The sequence below is a fragment of the Dromiciops gliroides genome, chromosome 1 (genome assembly GCF_019393635.1).
Source record: "Dromiciops gliroides isolate mDroGli1 chromosome 1, mDroGli1.pri, whole genome shotgun sequence".
In the NCBI taxonomy this organism is placed as follows: Eukaryota; Metazoa; Chordata; class Mammalia; order Microbiotheria; family Microbiotheriidae; genus Dromiciops; species Dromiciops gliroides.
Genome location: NC_057861.1, coordinates 544757261 through 544776977, shown reverse-complemented (window position 1 = coordinate 544776977; position 19717 = coordinate 544757261). Strand labels below are relative to the sequence as shown.

Below are 19717 nucleotides of genomic sequence, written 5' to 3'. Positions count from 1 at the left end.
TCAATCATCATCAATCCTCGTTATCATCTTCGATCAGTCCTCATCTTCATCAGTCAGTCCTCCTCATCAATCAGTTGTGCTCATCAATCCATCAGTCATCATCATCTTACATTACTCTTGCCTGTTTCAAAAAATTTTTCAGTTACTATTGTTAACTGTTTCCCTCCCTCCTATTCCCTCCCCATGATATTTACTCTATTTTCTATCTTATTTCACCCTCTTCTTCCTCAAAAGTGTTTTGCTTCTGACTGCCCCTCCCCCACTGTCCTCCTTTCTTTCACCCTTACCTCCTATTTTCCTGCCTGGTTAGAGAGATTACTCCCCCCAGTTGAGTGTGTATGTTATTCCCTCCTTGAGCCAACTCTGATGAGAGTAAGGTCTTTGAGCTAATTCTGATAAGTGTAAAGCTCATTCACTGCCCTACTCTTCCCAATATCTCCCCCAATTACATAAGCCCTTTCCTGTTTTTTTTCATGTGAGATTTCACCCCACTCTACCTCTCCCCTTCCTCCTCCCCCAGTGCAATCCTCTCCTCCCTCAATTTTACCCTAAAGATGTCATCATGGGTTAGATAGGAGACACAGTGGACAAATAATCCACCCTGGACCCAGGAAGACCTGTGCCCAAATCTGGCCTCAGACACAAGACACTCACCAACTCCATGACTCCATGCATACCACCCAACCCTGACCACCCCTCCAAAAAGATAAACAAAAATAAATGCTTTACAGATATCATCCCTTCATAAACAATTATCACCTGTGCCCTCTGTTAAAATTTATTCCTATCATCTGCCATAATACTGAGAAAGTTCTTAAGACTTAGATGTATCATATTCCATGTAGGAATGTAAACAGTGTAACTTTTTAACATCCTTGATGATTTCTTTTTCCTGTTTACCTTTTTATGCTTCTCTAGGGTCTTGTATTTGAAAGTCAAATGCTCTATTCAGTTCAGGTCTTTTCACAATTTAAAGTTTATAGATTGTCTAAAAACAGTATAATATGTATACACACATACATACACACACACACACACACACACACACACACACATATATATATATATATATATATATTTTAGCACATTCTGTCTCTTTTTCTGCCACTCAACTGACATCACTATAGAAGTCAAAGGCAATCACATGGGACTGAAAGTCCTCTGATAGTTTACTTTGATGCATTTCCATGGTCAAAGAATTTACCAGCAAAGTGGCCAGATTACTGTTGTACTCTGTACTTAGAAAGACCAGTCCTTAGAAAGCTGACTTGTTCTATTGTTAGGCCATACTCAAAGCCTTTCCAACAGGGCAGAATCTGGCAGAGGTTCTGCTCTGTTGGCGTAACTTTTGAATAGCTAGGGCCATTTTCTAGCTAACTTCCTTTCCCTTTGCCCTTCTGATAGGAATATAGTTTAAGAATTATACAGTCTATTTCATTTGTCCCACCTCTTCATTAGCTTGTTTCATCTTTGGTACTCATAGAAAGTACAACAATTCTTTTCTTCCTTATTTTTCTAGGTAGTTGTTTGATTTCCTTCTTTAAAAGGGAGGTTTTGTCAACTGGTTATTAATCTTTGATATTGAAGAGATAACACCTTTTGTTTCCTACAGAATTAAAATTCTTCAATATTCCTCATTTATTCATGATTTTAAAATATTTTATTTTTAATTATTTTTGACACTCATTTAAGAAACTTGGGGTTCCAAATTCTCTCCCCCACCAATTGAGAAGGCCAACAATACAATATCCTTATTTGTGTTAAGTATTGCAAAGCATATTTCTGTATTAGCTATGTTATGAAAAAAGTAAGAAAAATAATAAAAGGGAAAACAATATGCTTCGATTTGCACTCAGAATTTGTCACTTCTTTCTCTAAAGGGGGTCTTTTGGAATTGTCTTGGATCATTGTATTCCTGAGAATAGCTAAGACATTCACAGTTGATCATTATATAATATTGCATTTACTGTATGCAGTGTTTTCCTACCTCTGGTCACTTCACTTTGCTTCAGTTTATATAAGTTTTCCTAGATTTTTCTGAAACTACTGTTTGTCATTTCTCATGGTACAACAGTATTCCATCACAATCATATACCACACCTAGTTCAGCTATTCCCCAACTGATGGGTATCCCTTTAATTTCTAATTTTTCACCACCACAAAAAAAAAGCCAGTCATAAATACTTTTGTACACATAGGTCCTTTGAACTTTGTAGTATACAGACCTAGTAGTAGTATTAAGGGGTCAAAGGATAAGTCCTTTTGGAACAGTTCCACACCATTCTCCAGAATGGTTGCACCAGTTCATAACTCCACAAATAGTGCATTATTGTGCCTGTTGTTTCCACATCCCTTCCAGCATTTGTCATTTTTTTTCTGTCATCTTAGCTAATCTGATAGGTATGAGATAGCACCTCAGAGTAGTTTTAATTTAGATTTCTCTAATTATTATAGTTTTAGAGCATTTTTTTTCATGACTGTTTATAGCTTTGATTTCTTCTTCTGAAATCTGCCTGTTCCTATCCTTTGATCATTTATCAATTGGAGAGTGGCCACTATTTTTATATATTTTACCCTGTTCCCTATATATTTGAGAAATGAGACCTTTATCAGAGAAAATTGCTGGAAAATATTTTCCCCTATTTCCTGCTTTCCTCCTAATTTTAGCTGCATTGGTTTTGTTTGTGCAGAACCATTTTAATTCATGTCACCAGAATTATCTGTTTTACATCCTATAATGTTTATTATTTCTTGTTTGGTCATGAACTCTTTCTTATCTATAAATCTGAAAGGAAAATTTTCTAAGCTTCTCTGATTTGCTTATGATATCACTCTTTATGTTTAAATCATGCACTTATATTGACCTTATCTTGGTATATGGTGTGAGATATTGTTCTATGCCTAGTTTCAGCCAGACTGCTTTCCATTTTTTTGGTAGGGTGCACTACTTATTCCTATCCTTTCTAGTGTTTTTAATTGAAATGAGTATTATATTTTGTCAAAAGCTTTTTCTGCTTCTCTTAATGAAATCATGATTTTTGTTGGTTTTCTTATTGCTATGGTCAATTATGCTTATAGTTTTCCCACTATTGAACAAACCCTGCATTCCTGGTATAATTCCCAATTAGTCATAATATATGATTTTGGTGATATATTGTTGTAGACTCCTTGCTAGTATTTAATTTAAAATTTTTGCTTCAGTATTCATTAGGGAAATTGGCCTATACTTTTCTTTCTCTGTTTTTGCTTTCCTTGGTTTAGCTATCAAAACCATATTGTATCATAGAACGAATTTAGTAGGATTCCTTTACCTATTTTTTTCAGATAGACTATATGTTATTGGGATTTATTATTATTATTTTATTTATTTTTTTTTTTAGTGAGGCAATTGGGGTTAAGTGACTTGCCTAGGGTCACACAACTAGTAAGTGTTAAGTGTCTGAGGCCGGATTTGAACTCAGGTACTCCTGACTCCAGGGCCGGTGCTCTATCCACTGTGCCACCTAGCTGCCCCGGGATTAATTATTTCTTAAGCGTTTGATAGAATTCACTTGTAAAATTCATCTAGTCCTGGAGATTTTTCCTAGAGAGCTCATTTATGGCTCATTTAATTAATTTTTTTAACATAGGGTTATTTACTCTATTTCCTATTCTGTTAACCTGGATAATTTACACTTTTATAGATTCTCATTTTACTTTGAATGTCTGTTTTATTGCCTTGTAATTGTGCAAAAATATCACTTAATACTTGATTTAATTCCATATTAATTGTTGGTGCATTCATCCTTTTTTGATACTGGTAATTGGATTTTCTTCTTTTTTATTATAAAAATCAAATTAACTGTTGATTTATCAATATTTTTGTTTTTTTATAAAACCAACTCCTGATTCATTAGATCAATGTATTGTTTTATTTTCAATTTCACTAATCTCTCCTTGATTTTCAGGATTTCTACTTTGGTGTTTAATTGGAGATTTTTAATTTGTTCTTTTAAAAATTATTTTTTAGTTGCATACCCAATTCATTGCCTTGCTCTTTCTCTTTTTAATTGATCTAAGCATTTAGAGCTATAAATTTTCCCCAAAGTACAACTTTGGCTGCATTCCACAAGTTTTTATGTCATCTTACTGTCATCATTATCTTTAATGAAATTAGAGATTGTTTCTATGATTTGCCTTCTGACCCACTCATTCTTTGAGATTAAATTATTTAGTTTCCATATATATGTATATATATAATATATTTATTTATTTTTAAATGTTTACTGATATTTAAAATTTTTATATCACTTTAATTTCCAACGCTCTCTTCCTCCCCAATTTCTTTTCAAATAATCATTCCCAGTTACAAAGATTAAGAAAGAGAGGAGGAAAAAAGCAGTTCAGCAAAATAAACCAAGATACCAACCCAAAGCATATGTAGTGTTATGCATCTATTGTTTCTGGCCTCTGTAAAGAAGAGAAAAGGAACATTTTCTCTCCTCTTCTTTACAACCAAACTTGGTTCGTATAATTATAAAGCGCTCAGTTTTGTTTTTGTCATTCTTTTTATTTATATTATTGTAGTTATTTCTTTCTAATGTTCTGACTACTAACCTCCCTGGCTTCCTTTAAGTCCCCACTAAAATCCTACCTTCTAATGGAAGTTTTCCCCAATCCTCTTAATTCCAGTGCCTTCCCTCTGGAAATATTAATCATTTAATTGTTGTTGTTGTTCAGTCATTGTAGTTCTATCTGACTCTGACCCCATCTGGGGTTTTCTTGGCAAAGATACTGGCATGTTTTGCCATTTCCTTCTTCAGCTCATTTTAGAAATGAGAAACTGAGGCTAACAGGGTTAAGTTACTTGCCCAGTGTTACCCAGCTAGTAAATGTCTGAGGTCAGATTTGAACTCATGAAGATGAGTCTTCCTGATTCTAAACCCAGCACTTTCCAATTATGTTTTAATTTGTTTCCTGGCTTTTTATATGAATGTAATTTTTATTGCATCTTGGAGGAAAGGGTACATTTAGTATTTTTTCTCTGTATTAATTTATGAAATTTTTATGTACTAATACATGGTCAGTTTTTGTGAAGGTATCATGTACCATAGGCACATTCCGTTCTATTCCAACACAATTTTTTCCCAAAGGGCTATCATATCTAACTTTACTAAAATTCCATTAATTTCCTTAATTTCTTTCCTTATTTATTTTATGGTCAGATTTTTCTAGTTCTGAAAGGGGGAAAGTTGAGGTTTTCCCCACTAGTAAAGTTTTACTATTTTCTCCTATAAGTCATTTAGCTTTTCCTTTAAGAATTTGGATCTGATGCCATTTCATACATGTATAATTAGTATTGTTATTACTTCCTTTTCCATGGCACCTTTGTTGGGTGAGGCAATTAGGGTTAAGTGACTTGCCCAGGGTCACACAGCTAGTATGTGTCAAGTGTCTGAGGTCAGATTTGAACTCAGGTCCTCATGACTCCAGGGCAGGTGCTCTGTCCACTGTGCCACCTAGCTGTCCTTCCATGGCACCTTTTAGCAAAATGTAATTTCCCTAAATATCTATTGTAATTAGGTCTCTTGTTGACTTTGCTTTGTTTTAAACCATGCTTTCTACCTCTACCTTTTTATTTCAGTAGAAGCATAATAGATTCTGCCCTAGCTGCTTGTTTTAGCTTCATGTGTCTTTTTGTTTATTTCTTTTCTTTTGTGAGGTGACTGGGGTTAAGTGACTTGCCCAGGGTCACACAGCTAGAGTGTCAAGTGTCTGAGGCCAGATTTGAACTCAAATCCTCCTTATTCCAGGTCTTGGCTCTATCTACTGCCCCACCTTGTTGCCCTTGTCTTTTTGTTTCAGGTGTATTTCTTGTAACAATATATTGTTGGAGTTTGGTTTCTAGTCCAGTCTGCTGTCCTCTTTTATGGGTGATTTCAGCCCATTTATATCTGGTTATGAGATTCTGTATTTCCGTCTACCCTCTTTTTTCTGTTTCTCTTTTCCCTTCCTCAAAACTCTGTTTTGCTTCTCATCACTGTCTCCTTTAATTGGCTCCACCTCTTATCACTACCCCCTTCTTTTATTCACTTTTCTTCCTACCTCCCTGTTGGATAAAATAGATTTCTTTACCCAACTGAGTATGTATGTATATTTTTCCCTCTTTGAAAAAGTGCAGATGACAGTGGGGTTCCAGCATTGCCTTTAAATCCTATTCCTCATATACCCTCCATTGTAAAAACTCTTCTTTTCCCACTTCTTTTTCGAGATATTTTCCCCACCCTTATTCCTTTCCATTTCTCCTTCTTCTGGTGTTTCTCCCCTTTTTACCCCTCTATTTTCTTTTTAGATCATCCCAATATAATCAGTTCATATTCTTGCCCTTTAACTATGCTAATACCTTTTGACTACATTAATAATCAAGTTCTTAGGAGTTACATATACCATCTTCTGATAGAAGAATGTAAATAGAACTTTGAGCCCTGTTTGATTTCTCTTTCATGCATACTTTTTTATGTTTCTCTCAAGTCTTGTATTTGAAAGTCAATTTTTGATTTATTGCTAGTCTTTCCATCAAGATTGCATAAAAGTACTTTATTTAATTAAATGCACTTTTTATCCCCTGAAGGATTATGCTCAGTTTTGTCGTTTAGGTTGTTCAGGTTGGTCTTCAGTGTAATCCTGCCTCCTTTGCCCTCTGGAATACCATATTCCAAGCCCTCTTGTGCTTTAGACTGGTAGTTGTTAGATCTTGTGTGGTAGACTGGTAGACTGGTAGTTGTTAGATCTGGTGTGGCCTGGTTAGCTTTGGAGTGGGGGGGAAGCAGAGCCAAGATGGCAAGAGGAGGCAGCAACTCACCTGAGCTCTCTCAAATTCTACTTTAACCAACTTTGAATAATACCTCAAAACATTCTGGAGTAGGAGAACCCACAAAAGGACTACATGAAACAATTTTCCAGCTTATGACAACTTAGAATGTTGGCATGAAAGCTATGTTGCACTTGTATGAGAGTGAAAATCAGTTCAGCACAGGCTACACCAGTGTAAGCCAAATCAGCGTAGGCCATGTCCACCAAACCAGCAGCAGGCCTTGGGAGTAACTGAATCAGAGGTGGAGGCAACAGAGTCTTTATCTCTGAATCCACAGAAGGTAAGAGGTCAGACAATTGGTCAGAAGGAGATTAAAATGGTCCCTTTGTTGGTATTGGATACAAGATTCTGATGCATTGCCCATATGCAGATCTGGGTCTCATTCCTGCATTGCAGTCCCAAGGTGAAGAAAAGCAATAGCACACAAGAGCTTGTGACTGCAGGGGAATAGAAATAGAGACCTAGTTAGAGTTCTGGGATAGAAAAGAATGTTTGAGGTCATTCACAGACTAGAACACAGGCCAGGATAGTCACAAAAACATCTTATCTTAGATCATACCACTTGAAAGAACTGAAAACTAACAGACCCCCAGAACTTGCTCTGAAAACAGCTGCACAAAAACTGAAGTTTGAGACAGTGCCCTCTTCAATTTAGTAGGAGAGCCTAACTTTAGCATCAAGTTAAAAGTCAATAAATAGACTTGAAAAATGAACAAACAACTAAAAAAGAACCTGACCATAGAAAGTAATTATGGTCATGGGGAAGATCAAGATACAAACTCAGAAGAAGAAAAAAAGTCAAAACTGCTACATGCAATGCCTCAAAAAATGTTATTTTGTCTCAGGCTGAAACAGAATTTTTAGAAGAGCTCAAAAAGGGTTTTAAAAATTAAAAAATAGGGGCAGCTAGGTGGCGCAGTGGATAGAGCACTGGCCCTGGATTCAGGAGTACCTGAGTTCAAATCCGGCCTCAGACACTTAACACGTACTAGCTGTGTGACCCTGGACAAGTCACATAATCCCAATTGCACCACAAAAAAAAAAAAATTAAAAAATAGAAGTAGAGGAAAATTGAGAATAATGCCATGATCATGAAAGAAGAGTCACCAGCTTGGTAAATGAACAAAAAATACTCAAGAAAATAATCCTGTAAAAAAAGAATAGGCCAAATGGTAAAAGAGGCACACAAATTTACTGAAGAGAATTCCTTAAAAAGCAGACACATGGAAAAAGATATATAAAAATTCATGAAAAAAAAGAACTCTTTAAAAAGCAGAATTGGTAAAATGGAAAAGCAAGTATAAAAGGTCAATGAAGGGGCAGCTAGGTGGCTCAGTGGATAGAGCACCGGCCCTGGAGTCAGGAGTACCTGAGTTCAAATCCGGCCTCAGACACTTAACATTTACTAGCTGTATGACCCTGGGCAAGTCACTTAACCCCAATTGCCTCATTAAAAAAAAAAATTAGCTCAATGAAGAAAATAATTCCTTACAAAGTAGAATTGGGCAAGTGGAAGCTAATGATTCCATTAGACATCAAGAAACAATAAAACAAACTCAAAAGAATGAAAAAAATAGAAGAAGACGTGAAATATCTTATTGGAAAAACAAGTGGCCTTGAATATAGAGGAAAAGAGAGATAATTTAAGACTTACTGGACTAACTGAAAACCAGGATCAAAAAAAGAACTCAGCATCATTTTTCAAGAAATTATAAACGAAAACAAAATACTACCCTGATATTCTAGAACCAGTGGATAAAATAGAAATGGAAAGATTCTAGTGATCACCTCCTGAAAGAGATCCCCAAATGGCAGCTCCAAGAAATATTATAGCCAAATTCCAGAGCTCCCAGATCAAGGAGAAAATATTTCAAGTAGCCAGAAACAATTCATATAATGTGGAGCCACAATCAGCACAAGATTTACCAGCCTCTATATTAAAAGATCTGAGGGCTTGGAATATGATATTCTGGAAGGCAAAGGAGCTAGAATTACAAATAAGAATCACCTACCCAGAAAAACTGAAAATAACCTTTTAGGAGGAAAATGGGCATTCACTGAAATAGAGAACTTTCAAGCATCCCTGATAAAAAGATTAGAGCTGAATAGAAAATTTGAATTTGAAATTTTCAAATACAAGCATAAAAAGGTAAACAGGAAAGAGAATTCATAAGGGATTCAATAAGGTTAAAATGTTTATATTCCAGCATGGAAAGATGATGCTTATAATTACTGAGAGCTTGATCATAATCTGGGTAGAAGATAGAGGAAATTGGTGTGAATTGAATATGATGGGATGAATAATTTACACTGAGGAAGGGGAAAGAGAGATAGAATGGGGGTCCATTGTCTCACATAAAAGAGGCATGAAAGGAACAGCTTTTACAGTGAAGGGGAAGGCGGGGTGGGTGAACAGTGCTTAAACCTTACTCTCATTGGAATTGGCTCAAAGAGCTAAGAATATACACACTCATTTGGGTATAGGAAGATATCTTCCCCTACAGGGAAGTAAGAGAGGAGGGGGACAAAAGAGGGAGTATTGATGAAAGGAAGGGTGGATTAGGTGATGTGGTGCTTAGAAGGAAACTTTTGAGAAGGGACACAGTGAAAGGAGAGGGGGGAGGGGGGAGAGAGGGGGAAGGGAAAGAAGGAGAGAAAGAAAGTGAGAGAAAGAAATGGGGAAAATAGGATGGAGGGAAATACATAGTAATCATAACTGTAAATTTGAATGTGATGAATTCATCTATAAAATGGAACTGGATAGCAGAATGGATTAAAAACCAGAATCCTATAATATGTTCTTTACAAGAAACACGCTTGAAGCAGAGAGACACACAGAATAAAGGTAAGGGGTTGGAGTAGAATCTGTTATGCTTCAGACGAAGTTAAAAAGCAGGGATAGTGATAGCAAAGGAGGGGTGGAGCCAAGATGGCAGAGGAAAAACATTAAACGCACAGAGCACCTGATACAATCACCCCAAAAATAGCAATAAAAGAAACCTTGGAGCAGAAAAACACACAAAAATATGGGCTGAGAGTTTTCTCCAGCTATAGATAGATTTCAGGGGGCCGTGCTGGGCCACGAGTAAAGCCTAACCCCACAATCAGGGTGACACACCAGACACCCGCCCGAGGAATTTGCCCCAGAGCCTCTGAATTGGCTGCAGCACTGGTGTCTCCTGTAACTGAGCGTGCGGTTGGGTTAAACGGTTGGCTGGGGGTGGTAAGTGCAGGGGTACCAGTGGACTGGGGGGAAGAATTTGACTGTCCCACCCCAGTGGGGAACCAGGAAGAAATCTGAGCAGTGGGAGGCCCACGTGGGGGAGGAGAGCAGTGGAGCAGGTTCATCAAAACTAAGAACCACACCACAGAAAGCTTTGCTGGTTGGTTGTTTCGTAAGTAGGCTTGAGGTTATCTCCAGAAAAGAGAACAGGCCAGGTAAGATTAAAACCTCCCCCCACCCCATCCGCAAACCAAAACACCTGGGATCCTCTGAAGCTAGGAACAGGAGTGGGGCTGAGAAGCAGACCTCCCCCCCCCCACCCCCAGTGGAGAGTTTAAAATAAAATAAAAGAAAGGCCAGGCAGGCTGAGAAGAAGCCCAATCGCTGCCCCCCCTTCCCCCCCCCCCACCCCAGGCCACCCTGTAGCTTGAACAGTGTGTCCTGGAAGCAGTGCAACACTTTAAGAAGGAGATAAAAGCCAAGAAATAGTAAGCCAGGGTGAGTAGGCAGAGGAAGCAGAAGACCATCAAAAAACTTCTTTGGGGGAAAGATAGACCACAATACAACCTCAGAAGAAGAAGAAGATAATAACAGGATTAAAGCTCCAACATCCAAAGCTTCCAAGAAAAATATTAACTGGTCTGAGGCCATGGAAGCTCTCAAAAGGGACTTTGAAGAGAAAGTAGGAGAAATAGAAAGAAGATGTAGAGAAAGGGAGGAAAGAATGGAAAGAGAAGTGAGAGCAATGCAGGAGAGTCATGAGAAAAAAGTTAACAGTTTGAAAAGCCAAATGGAAAAGGAGATTTAAAAACTGTCTGATGAAAATAACTGCCTAAGAATTAGGATTGAACACATGGAAGCTAGTGAACTTATGAGAAACCAAGACACAGTAAAGCAAATCCAACTGAATGAAAAAATATAGGGCAATGTGAAATATCTCCTTGGAAAAACAGCTGACCTGGAAAATAAATGTAGGAGAGAGAATTTGAAAATCATTGGACTACCTGAAAACCATGACCAAAACAAAAGCATAGACACCATCTTCCAAGAGATTGTGAGGGAAAATTGCCCTGATATTCTAGAAGCAGAAGCTAAAATAGAAATTGAAAGAATCCACTGATAACCTCCTGAAAGAGATCTCAAAAGGAAAACCTCCAGGAATATTATAGCCAAATTCCAGAACTCACAGGTCAAGGAGAAAATATTGCAAGCAGCTAGAAAAAAGGAATTCAAATGCTGTGGAGCTCCAATAAGGATAAATTAAAATCTAGCAGCTTCTACATTAAAGGACCGATGGGCATGGAATATGATATTCCAGAGGGCAAAGGAACTGGGACTACAGCCAAAAATCACATACCCAGCAAAACTCAGCATAATCTTGCAGAGAAAAAATGGGATTTCAAAGAAAAAAGTCTTTCAGTCATTTGTGATGAAAAGACCTGAACTGAATAGAAAATTTGACTTTCAGATACAAGACCCTGGAGAAGCATAAAAAGGTAAACAGGAAAAAGACTTCATGAGGGATATTAAAAGATCAAACCATTTACATTCCTACATGGGAAGATAATACTTCAAAATCATAAGAACTATCTCAGTAAGAAATTCACAAAAGATGCAGGTCTGAACTGAATATGACGGGTTGATATCTGTAAAGCATTTATGTTTTGTTCTTTGTGGGGCAGACAGGGTTAGGTGTCTTATGTCTGGGGCCGGGTTTGGTCTTGGGGCCTCCTGGGTCCAGGGCTGGTGCTTTGTCCCCTGGGCCACCTAACGCATGATGACATCTTTAAAATAGGGTTGAGGCATAGGAGGAATAGACTGGGGGAGGGGTAGGGGGAGGATGGTCTGGGGAGAGATAGTTAACATGAAGGAAACAAGAAAAAAGCTTATGGAGGGGAGGGAAAGAGGGGGAAGGAGTTGGGGAGTGAGTAAACCTTAATATCATCAGATTTGGCTCAAAGAAGGACTAACATAAATACTCAGGTAGGTATAGTAATATATTTTTGCCCTGAGGGAGGGGAGGGAGATAAGGGTTGGGGAAGAAGAGAAGGAGGGAAGGGCAGATTGGGGGAGAGAGCAATAAAAAGCTTAAAACACTTTTGAGGAAGGTGAAGATGTTCTGCATTACTGCACAAGTATGACATAGTGAATTGCTCGATTTCATAGGGAAGGTTAAGGGTTATATTGACAATTTCTTAATCTCAAGTTGTTTTGTTTTTTTTACTGTTTTCTCTCACAACCTAGCTAATGTAGGAATGTTTTCCATAACAACTCATGTATGACTTATTTTGAATTGCTTGAGTTCTTATAGGTGGAGGGTGATAATGGAGGGAGGAAGAGAAGTTGGAACACAAAGTTTTAAAAAATTGATGTTAAAATTTGTTTTTACATATATTTTGGAAAATAAAATTCTATTTAAGATTTTAAAAAAAGTAAAGTAAAAAAAAAGCATGGGAAGCAATCATGATCTCAGACAAAACAAAAGCAAAACCGGACATAATTACAAGAGATAAGCAGGGAAACTACATTTTGCTAAAAGGCACCACAGATAATGAAATATCAGTACCAAACATATCTGCACCAAATTGTATTGCATCGAAATTATTAGAGAAAAAATTAAAAGAGTCATAGAAGGAAATAGACAGTGAAACTGTACTAGAGGGGAACCTCAGCTTTCTTTTCTCAGCCTTAGATAAATCTAACAACCCCAAGAGGTTAAGGAGGTAATAGAATTTTAAGCAAGTTAAATTATGATAAAAGGTAATTGGGGGGCAGCTAGGTGGTGCAATGGATAAATCACTGACCCTAGATTCAGGAGGACCTGAGTTCAAATCTGACCTCAGACACTTGATACTTCCTAGCTGTGTGTCCCTGGACAAGTCACTTAACCCTCATTGCCCCACAAAAAACAAACAAAAAAAGGGTAATTATCATAAACATCTGAAGAGAATTGAATGGCAATAGAAAGGAATATACCTTTTTCTCATTGGTACATGGAATGTGCACAAAAATTGACCAAAGATTAGGACATAAAATCCTCACAAGTGCAGAAAAGGATAACGATTAAATGCATCCTTTAGAGATCATAAGATTATATTCAATAAAGTGCTGTGGAAACAGATTAGAAATTAATTGGAAATTAAATTATCTAATCCTAAAAAAATAAGTGGGTGAAAGAAAAAAAGAATAGAAAAATTAAATATTTCCATGAAAGAGAATACAGACAACAACAAGACAACATACCAAAATTTATAGGATTCAGCCAAAATTGGGAAAATTTGTATTTTTAAATGCTCACATCAAAGTAAAGAAAGAACTGATCAATGAATTGGGCATACAACTAAAAGATAGAAAAGGAACAAATGAAAAAATCCACAACTAAACAGCAAATTGGAAATCCTAAAAATCAAGAGATTGATAAAATTGAAAGTAAGAAAACCATTCAACTAATAATAAATAGAAGTAGGAGCTGGTTTTATTTTTTTTAAATGAAATAAATAAAGCATTTATTAATTTGATTAAAAATACCAAATTGCCAGTATCAAAAATTAAAATTCATCACCAATGAAGAGAAAATTAAATCAATTATGAGGAGCTTTTATGCCCCATTACAGTCTAATAAATCTAATCATCTAAGTGACATGGATGCATATTTATAAAATAGAAATTGCCCAAATTAAAAGAAGAGGAAATAAAATACTTAAATAATCCTATCTTAGAAAAAGAAATTTAACTATCCATCAATGAGCTCCCTAAGAAAAATCCCTAGGAAAAAATGGATTCACAAGTGAATTCTACCAAACATTTATTGATTGATTGATTGATTGATTTTTGCCAGGTATCCTTCTTTGTTTTCAACAAACATTTATTTTATTTTCCATTTACATGTAAGGATAGTTTTCAACATTCATTTTCATAAGATTTAGAGTTCTAAATTTTTCTCCCTCCCTCCCTCCCTTTCCTTCTCCCTCCACAAATCACAATCAGGTTATATATGTACAATCCACAAGTGTTCTTTTTATCAGTTCTTTCTATAGGGGTGCATAGTAAGCTTCCTCATTAGTTCCTTGGGATTGTCTTGGATCATCGCACTACTAAGAGTAGTTAAGTCATTCACAATTGCTCATTGAACAATACTGCTGTCACTATGGACAATGTCCTCTCAGCTCTGCTCACTTCACTATACATTGATGTTCATTAGTCTTTCAAGGTTTTTTGGGGATCCTCCTGTTTGTCATTTCCTGTAGCACAAGTCCATTCCACTACAATCATATAACACAGCTTTTTCTGTCATTCCTCAATTGATGGACATTCCTTTGATTCTCAATTCTTAGCCTCCACCAAGAGTTGCTATAAATATATTTTTTACAATTTTTCCCCCTTTTCTCTTTTTCATGATTACTATTGTTAACTGTTTCCCTTCTATCCTATTCCCTTCCCCATGATATTTATTCTATTATCCATCTTCTTTCATCCTATCACTCTTCAAAGGGGATTTGGTTCTGTCTGTCCCCTCCCCCACTCTGCCCTTCCTTCTTTTGCCCCTCTCTCTTTATCCCTTTCCCCTACTTTTTTCCTGCAGGGTTAGAGAGATTACTCCACCCAATTGAGTGTGTACATTATTCCCTCCTTGAGCCAATTCTAATGAGATTGAGGTCTTTGAGCTAATTTTGATGAGTGTTAGGCTCTTTTACTGCCCAGATTAAATAGATTACTCCACCCAGTTGGGTGTGTGTATTAGTCCCTCCTTGAGGCAGCTCTGATGAGTTTAAGATCTTTGAGCCTTTTCTGATGAGTGTAAAATTCATTTACTGCCCTGCTCCTCTCCCATCTCTTCCCCCACTCTATAAGCCTTTTCCTGTTTCTTTCATGTAGGATTTCACCTCTGCCCTTCCCCCTCCCCCAGTGAATTCCCTTCACTCCTCAATTTAACCCTAAAGATGTTATCATCTAGCTAAGTGACACAGTGGACAAATCATCACCCCTAGACCCAGGGGGATCCCAGCCAAAACCTGGCCTTGGACACAAGACAGTCGCCCACTGTACGACCCCAGGTATGTCCCCCAGCTCCAATTTGTTTTTTTTTTATGGTCTTCTAGGGTCTTGTATTTGAAAGTCAAATTTGCCATTCAGTTCAGGTCTTTTCATCACAAATATCTGAAAGTCTTCTTTTCCATTAAAGTCCCATTTTTTCTGCTGAAAGATAATGCTGAGTTTTGCTGGGTAGGTGATTCTTGGTTGTAATCCCATTTCCTTTGCCCTTTGGAATATCATATTCCATGCCCTCCAGTCCTTTAATGTAGAAGCTGCTAGATCTTGAGATCTTGTGCTATCTTGACTGGAGCTCCACAGTACTTGAATTTTTTCTTTTTGGCAGCTTGCAATGTTATCTCTTTGACCTGAGAGCTCTGGAATTTGGCTATAATATTCCTAGGAGTTTTCTTTTGGGGATCTCTTTCTGGAGGTGATCAGTGGATTCTTTCAATTTCTATTTTAGCTTCTTCTTCTAGAATTTCAGGGCAATTTTCCCTGAGAATATCTTGGAAGATGGTATCTATGCTCTTTCCTTGATCATGGTTGTCAGGTAGACCAATAGTTTTCAAATGATCTCTCCTGGACCTATTTTCCAGGTCGGCAGTTTTTTCCAGAAGATATTTCACATTTCCCTCTATATTTTTATTCATTTGGATTTGCTTTATTGTGTCTTGGTTTCTCATAAAGTCACTGGCTTCCATTTGTTCAATCCTAATTCTTAGGCAATTATTTTCATCAGAGAGCTTTTGTACCTCCTTTTCCATTTGACTTTTCAAGCTGTTGACTTTTTTCTCATGTCTTTCCTGCATCTCCCTCATTTCTCTTTCCAATTTTTCCTCTACCTCTCTAATTTTATCTTCAAAGTCCTTTTTGAGTACCTCTATGGCCTGAGACCAATTCTTATTTTTCTTGGAAGCTTTAGATATAGGGGTCCTGATGTTGACATCTTCCTCTGAGGGTGCCCCTTGGTCTTCCTTGTTACTGAAGAAACTTTCTATGGTCCTTACCTTTTTCTGTTGGCTCATCTTGCCTTTCTTTTACTAGACTTTTAGCTCCTTAAAGTGGGGCACTGTTTCCAGGCTGCACTATCCCAAACTTAAGAAGTCCCAGGTGGTATGATTTAAGGAGAATCAGGTTCTTCACTCACCTGGCCTGTTTCCTGGTCCTAGATGACCCCAGACCAACTTGCCAATCAACCAGCTTTGTGTGTTGTGGTTGTTAGCTCTGACGAGCCTGTGCCTCTCCCCCACCTGTGCCCCTTCTACTGGAGTCTACCACCTGGTTCTCAGTAGGGGTGTAAAATCCAAGTTCTGCCTTAGCACCAGAATAGACCCCTGTAGTCTCTCCCCTGCCCAGGGCTCAGCCCACTCACCAAACTGTGAGTTTAGTTCCAGATGACACTGGTGCTTCAGCTGATTCAGAGGCTCTGGGGGTCTCCTTCTCTGGTGAGGACTTCCTGAGACTGGATCTGTGTCAAGGTGACTGTGGGGTTGGGCCCGACTCCTGTATCAGCACAGTAGCTCCCTCCTTCTGACCTTCCAAGCAGTTCTTGGTTAGAAGATGATTTTAGCACATTCTTCTGTGAGTTTTGCTGCTCCAGGCATTTTCCTATGACCTTATTTGGATGTTTTTTGAAGCGATCGTGTTATGAGTTCGGGAGCTCACTGCCTTTCCTCTGCCTACCAAACATTTAAAGAACAATATTATATAATTCCAATATTATGTGATTTACACAATTCCGATTCCAATACTATTATATAATTCCAATATTATATAATTTGGAAAAATAGGCAAAGAAGGAATCCTACAAAAATTGGTAGGATTACATAAATATGGTACTTATATCATGAAAATCAAAAACAGAGAAAGAAAACTATAGACCAATTTCCCTAATGAATATTGATGCAAAATTTTTAAAATACTAGAATGATGATCACAGTAATATAACACAAAGATCATAAACTATGACCAGGTGGTATTTCAATATTAGGGCTAGTTCAATATTAGGAAAACTATCAGCATAATTGACCATATCAATAATAATACCAACAGTAATCATATGATTATCTTAATAGATTCAGAAAAAGCTTTTGACAAAATGCAACACTCTTTCCTATCAAAAACACCAGAAAGCAGAATATATGGGGCTTTCCTTGATATGATAGGTAGAGTATTGTCTAAAATCATCAGCAAGCCTTCCTAATAAGATCTGCGGTGAGGCAAGGATGTCTGTTATCACTATTATTCAACACTGTACTACAAATTCTATCTATATCAACAAGAAGGATAAAAAAATGGAAGGAATTAGAATAGTCAGGGAGGAAACAAAACTCTCATTCTTTGCAGATGATATGATGGTATTCTTGGAGAATCTTAGAGAATCAACTAAAATGGTTAAAATACTTAACTTTAGCAAAATTGCAGGATATAAAATAAATGCACAGAAAACAGCATTTCTGTTACCAACAGTGTCCAACAGCAAGGGATAGAAAGAGAAATTCTATTTAAAATAACAACAGACAATATAATATACTTGGGAGTCTACCTGCCAAGATAAATCCAGGATCTCTATAGATACAATTACAAAACACTTCACAAAAAAAGTCAGATCTTAACAATAAGAAAAATAATTGCTCATGTGTAGGCTTAACCAGTGTAATAAAATGACAGTTCTACCTAAATTTAATTATTTAGTGCTATACCAATCTAACAACCAAAAAATTATTTTATGAATCTAGAAAAACTAATCATTGGAGGAACAAAATATAGCGGATGCCCATTAATTGGGGAATGGGTGAAAAAGTCGTATATGATTGTGATGGAATACTATTATACTCTAAGAAATGATGAACAGGATGTTTTCAGAAAAACCTGGAAAGGCATATATGTATTGATGCAAAGTGAAGTGAGCAGAACTAGAAGTGTTACACAGTAACAGCAATATCATATGATGATCAACTGTGAATGACTCAGCTTTTCTCAGTAGTATAATGATCTAAGACATTTCCAAATGACTTATGATGAAAAATGCTATCCATCTTCAGAGAAAGAATTGATGGAGTCTGAATGCAGATCAAAGCATACTTTAAATAATTTTATTTTTCTTGTTTTATTTTTCTAATCTGTTTTCTTTAACAGCGTGACCAATTTGGAAATGTTTTGCATGACTTCCCGTATATAATCTGTATCAAATTTCTTGCCTTCTCAAGTTGGGGGGAAGAGGGAAGGAGAGAGAGAGAGAGAGAGAGAGAATTTGGAACTCAATTTTTTTTAAATGTTAAAGAATGTTTTTACATGTAGTTCCAATTTTTAAAAAAATGATTACAGAGGGTGTTTGGCTTTCAGTGTCTGAATATGTTATCTAAATATTAGTTGTATTTGAAGGTAAGCTACTCTCTTAAAATGAAATCTCCTTGAAAAATAGTTATATAAAATTACATGTTATAGTTCAGTTTTTTAAAGGATTTAATTTAGAAGCTTATTTAAAGCTTCTCTCACCTAAGAATATAAACTCTCATCACAAGTTAAAAGACATAGGAAAGTGAGGAAAATTTCAAGAACTGAACATTTTCCCCTTCTCAATGCTATCTAATTTCAAGGTCTTGTAGGGTAATTTTAATGTGTGAATAGTAACTTAATATTGTTGTTTTTTCTTGTTTCAGAGACTGGACTTCACTGGGAAGAACTTATGGAACCAGTTACCTTTGATGATGATTTATCCTTTGCATATATACTAGAAATGCTATTGTTTGACTCTTTTATCTATGCCTTGGTAGCCTGGTATATGGAAGCTGTTTTTCCAGGAGAATATGGAATTCCTCAGCCCTGGGCATTTTTCTTGATGGTGAGTTCCGAAGCTGTTGTTATTAAGGTCTTTATAGTAGTTTTTTAGGCTATTTGTTTGTAAAAGAGTTACCATTCCAACTATTCTCCAAGGTGTATTGTTCCTCAAACCTGTAATTATTAGGAAATGATTATCCATGACTGAAACAATGGCATGAACTAACTCCACCACAATTAGCCTAGGTTATATAGAATAATTGATGTCAATATACATGTCTTTTCCTGAGTTCTTTGAGGTTAGTGTTGTATTATTTATCTTTGCCTCAGATCTAGCAGATTGTCTAGCATGTAGTAGATGTATAGTGAATGGCTTTTCAGAAATTGTTTAATGACTATAGCAAACTAAGGTAGAGTGAATATTACCTTCTTTTTTTCTTTGTCTGTCTCTGTATATCCTGATATGTTTTCTTTGTCATGACCTCATTTTGAGATTATTTCATCTTGACCACTGCTTCTATGTAAGTGATATATGTTTTTATGTTTCATTTTAAAATTTTGTTACAAATTCTCTCCCTTCCTCCTGCTTCTCCCCTCCCCATTAATATGACAAGCAATATATCAGTTATAGAAGTCTTGCAAAACATTTCTATATTAGTTATGTTTTAAAAAAGCCCCAAAGCAAAAAGTAATGTGCTTCAATCCACACTCAGAATTCATTGATTTTTTTCTCTGAGAGTGGATAACATTTTTTATCATGAATCTTTTGGAATTATCATGGATCATTACATTGATCAGAGTAGTTAACTAGTCTTTCACAGTTGATC

At 36.6% G+C, this 19717-nt stretch overlaps 1 protein-coding gene across 1 annotated transcript in view; it reads left to right on the top strand.

The window, feature by feature from the left end:
* The window catches only part of LOC122751467 (phospholipid-transporting ATPase ABCA3-like), a 196592-nt gene that overhangs the window by 50118 nt on the left and 126757 nt on the right, over nucleotides 1–19717 (top strand). Inside the window, exon 9 of the mRNA XM_043998534.1 lies at nucleotides 18773–18954. Coding sequence (XP_043854469.1) covers nucleotides 18773–18954 — 182 coding nt within the window. The remainder of the gene's footprint in view (nucleotides 1–18772; nucleotides 18955–19717) is intronic.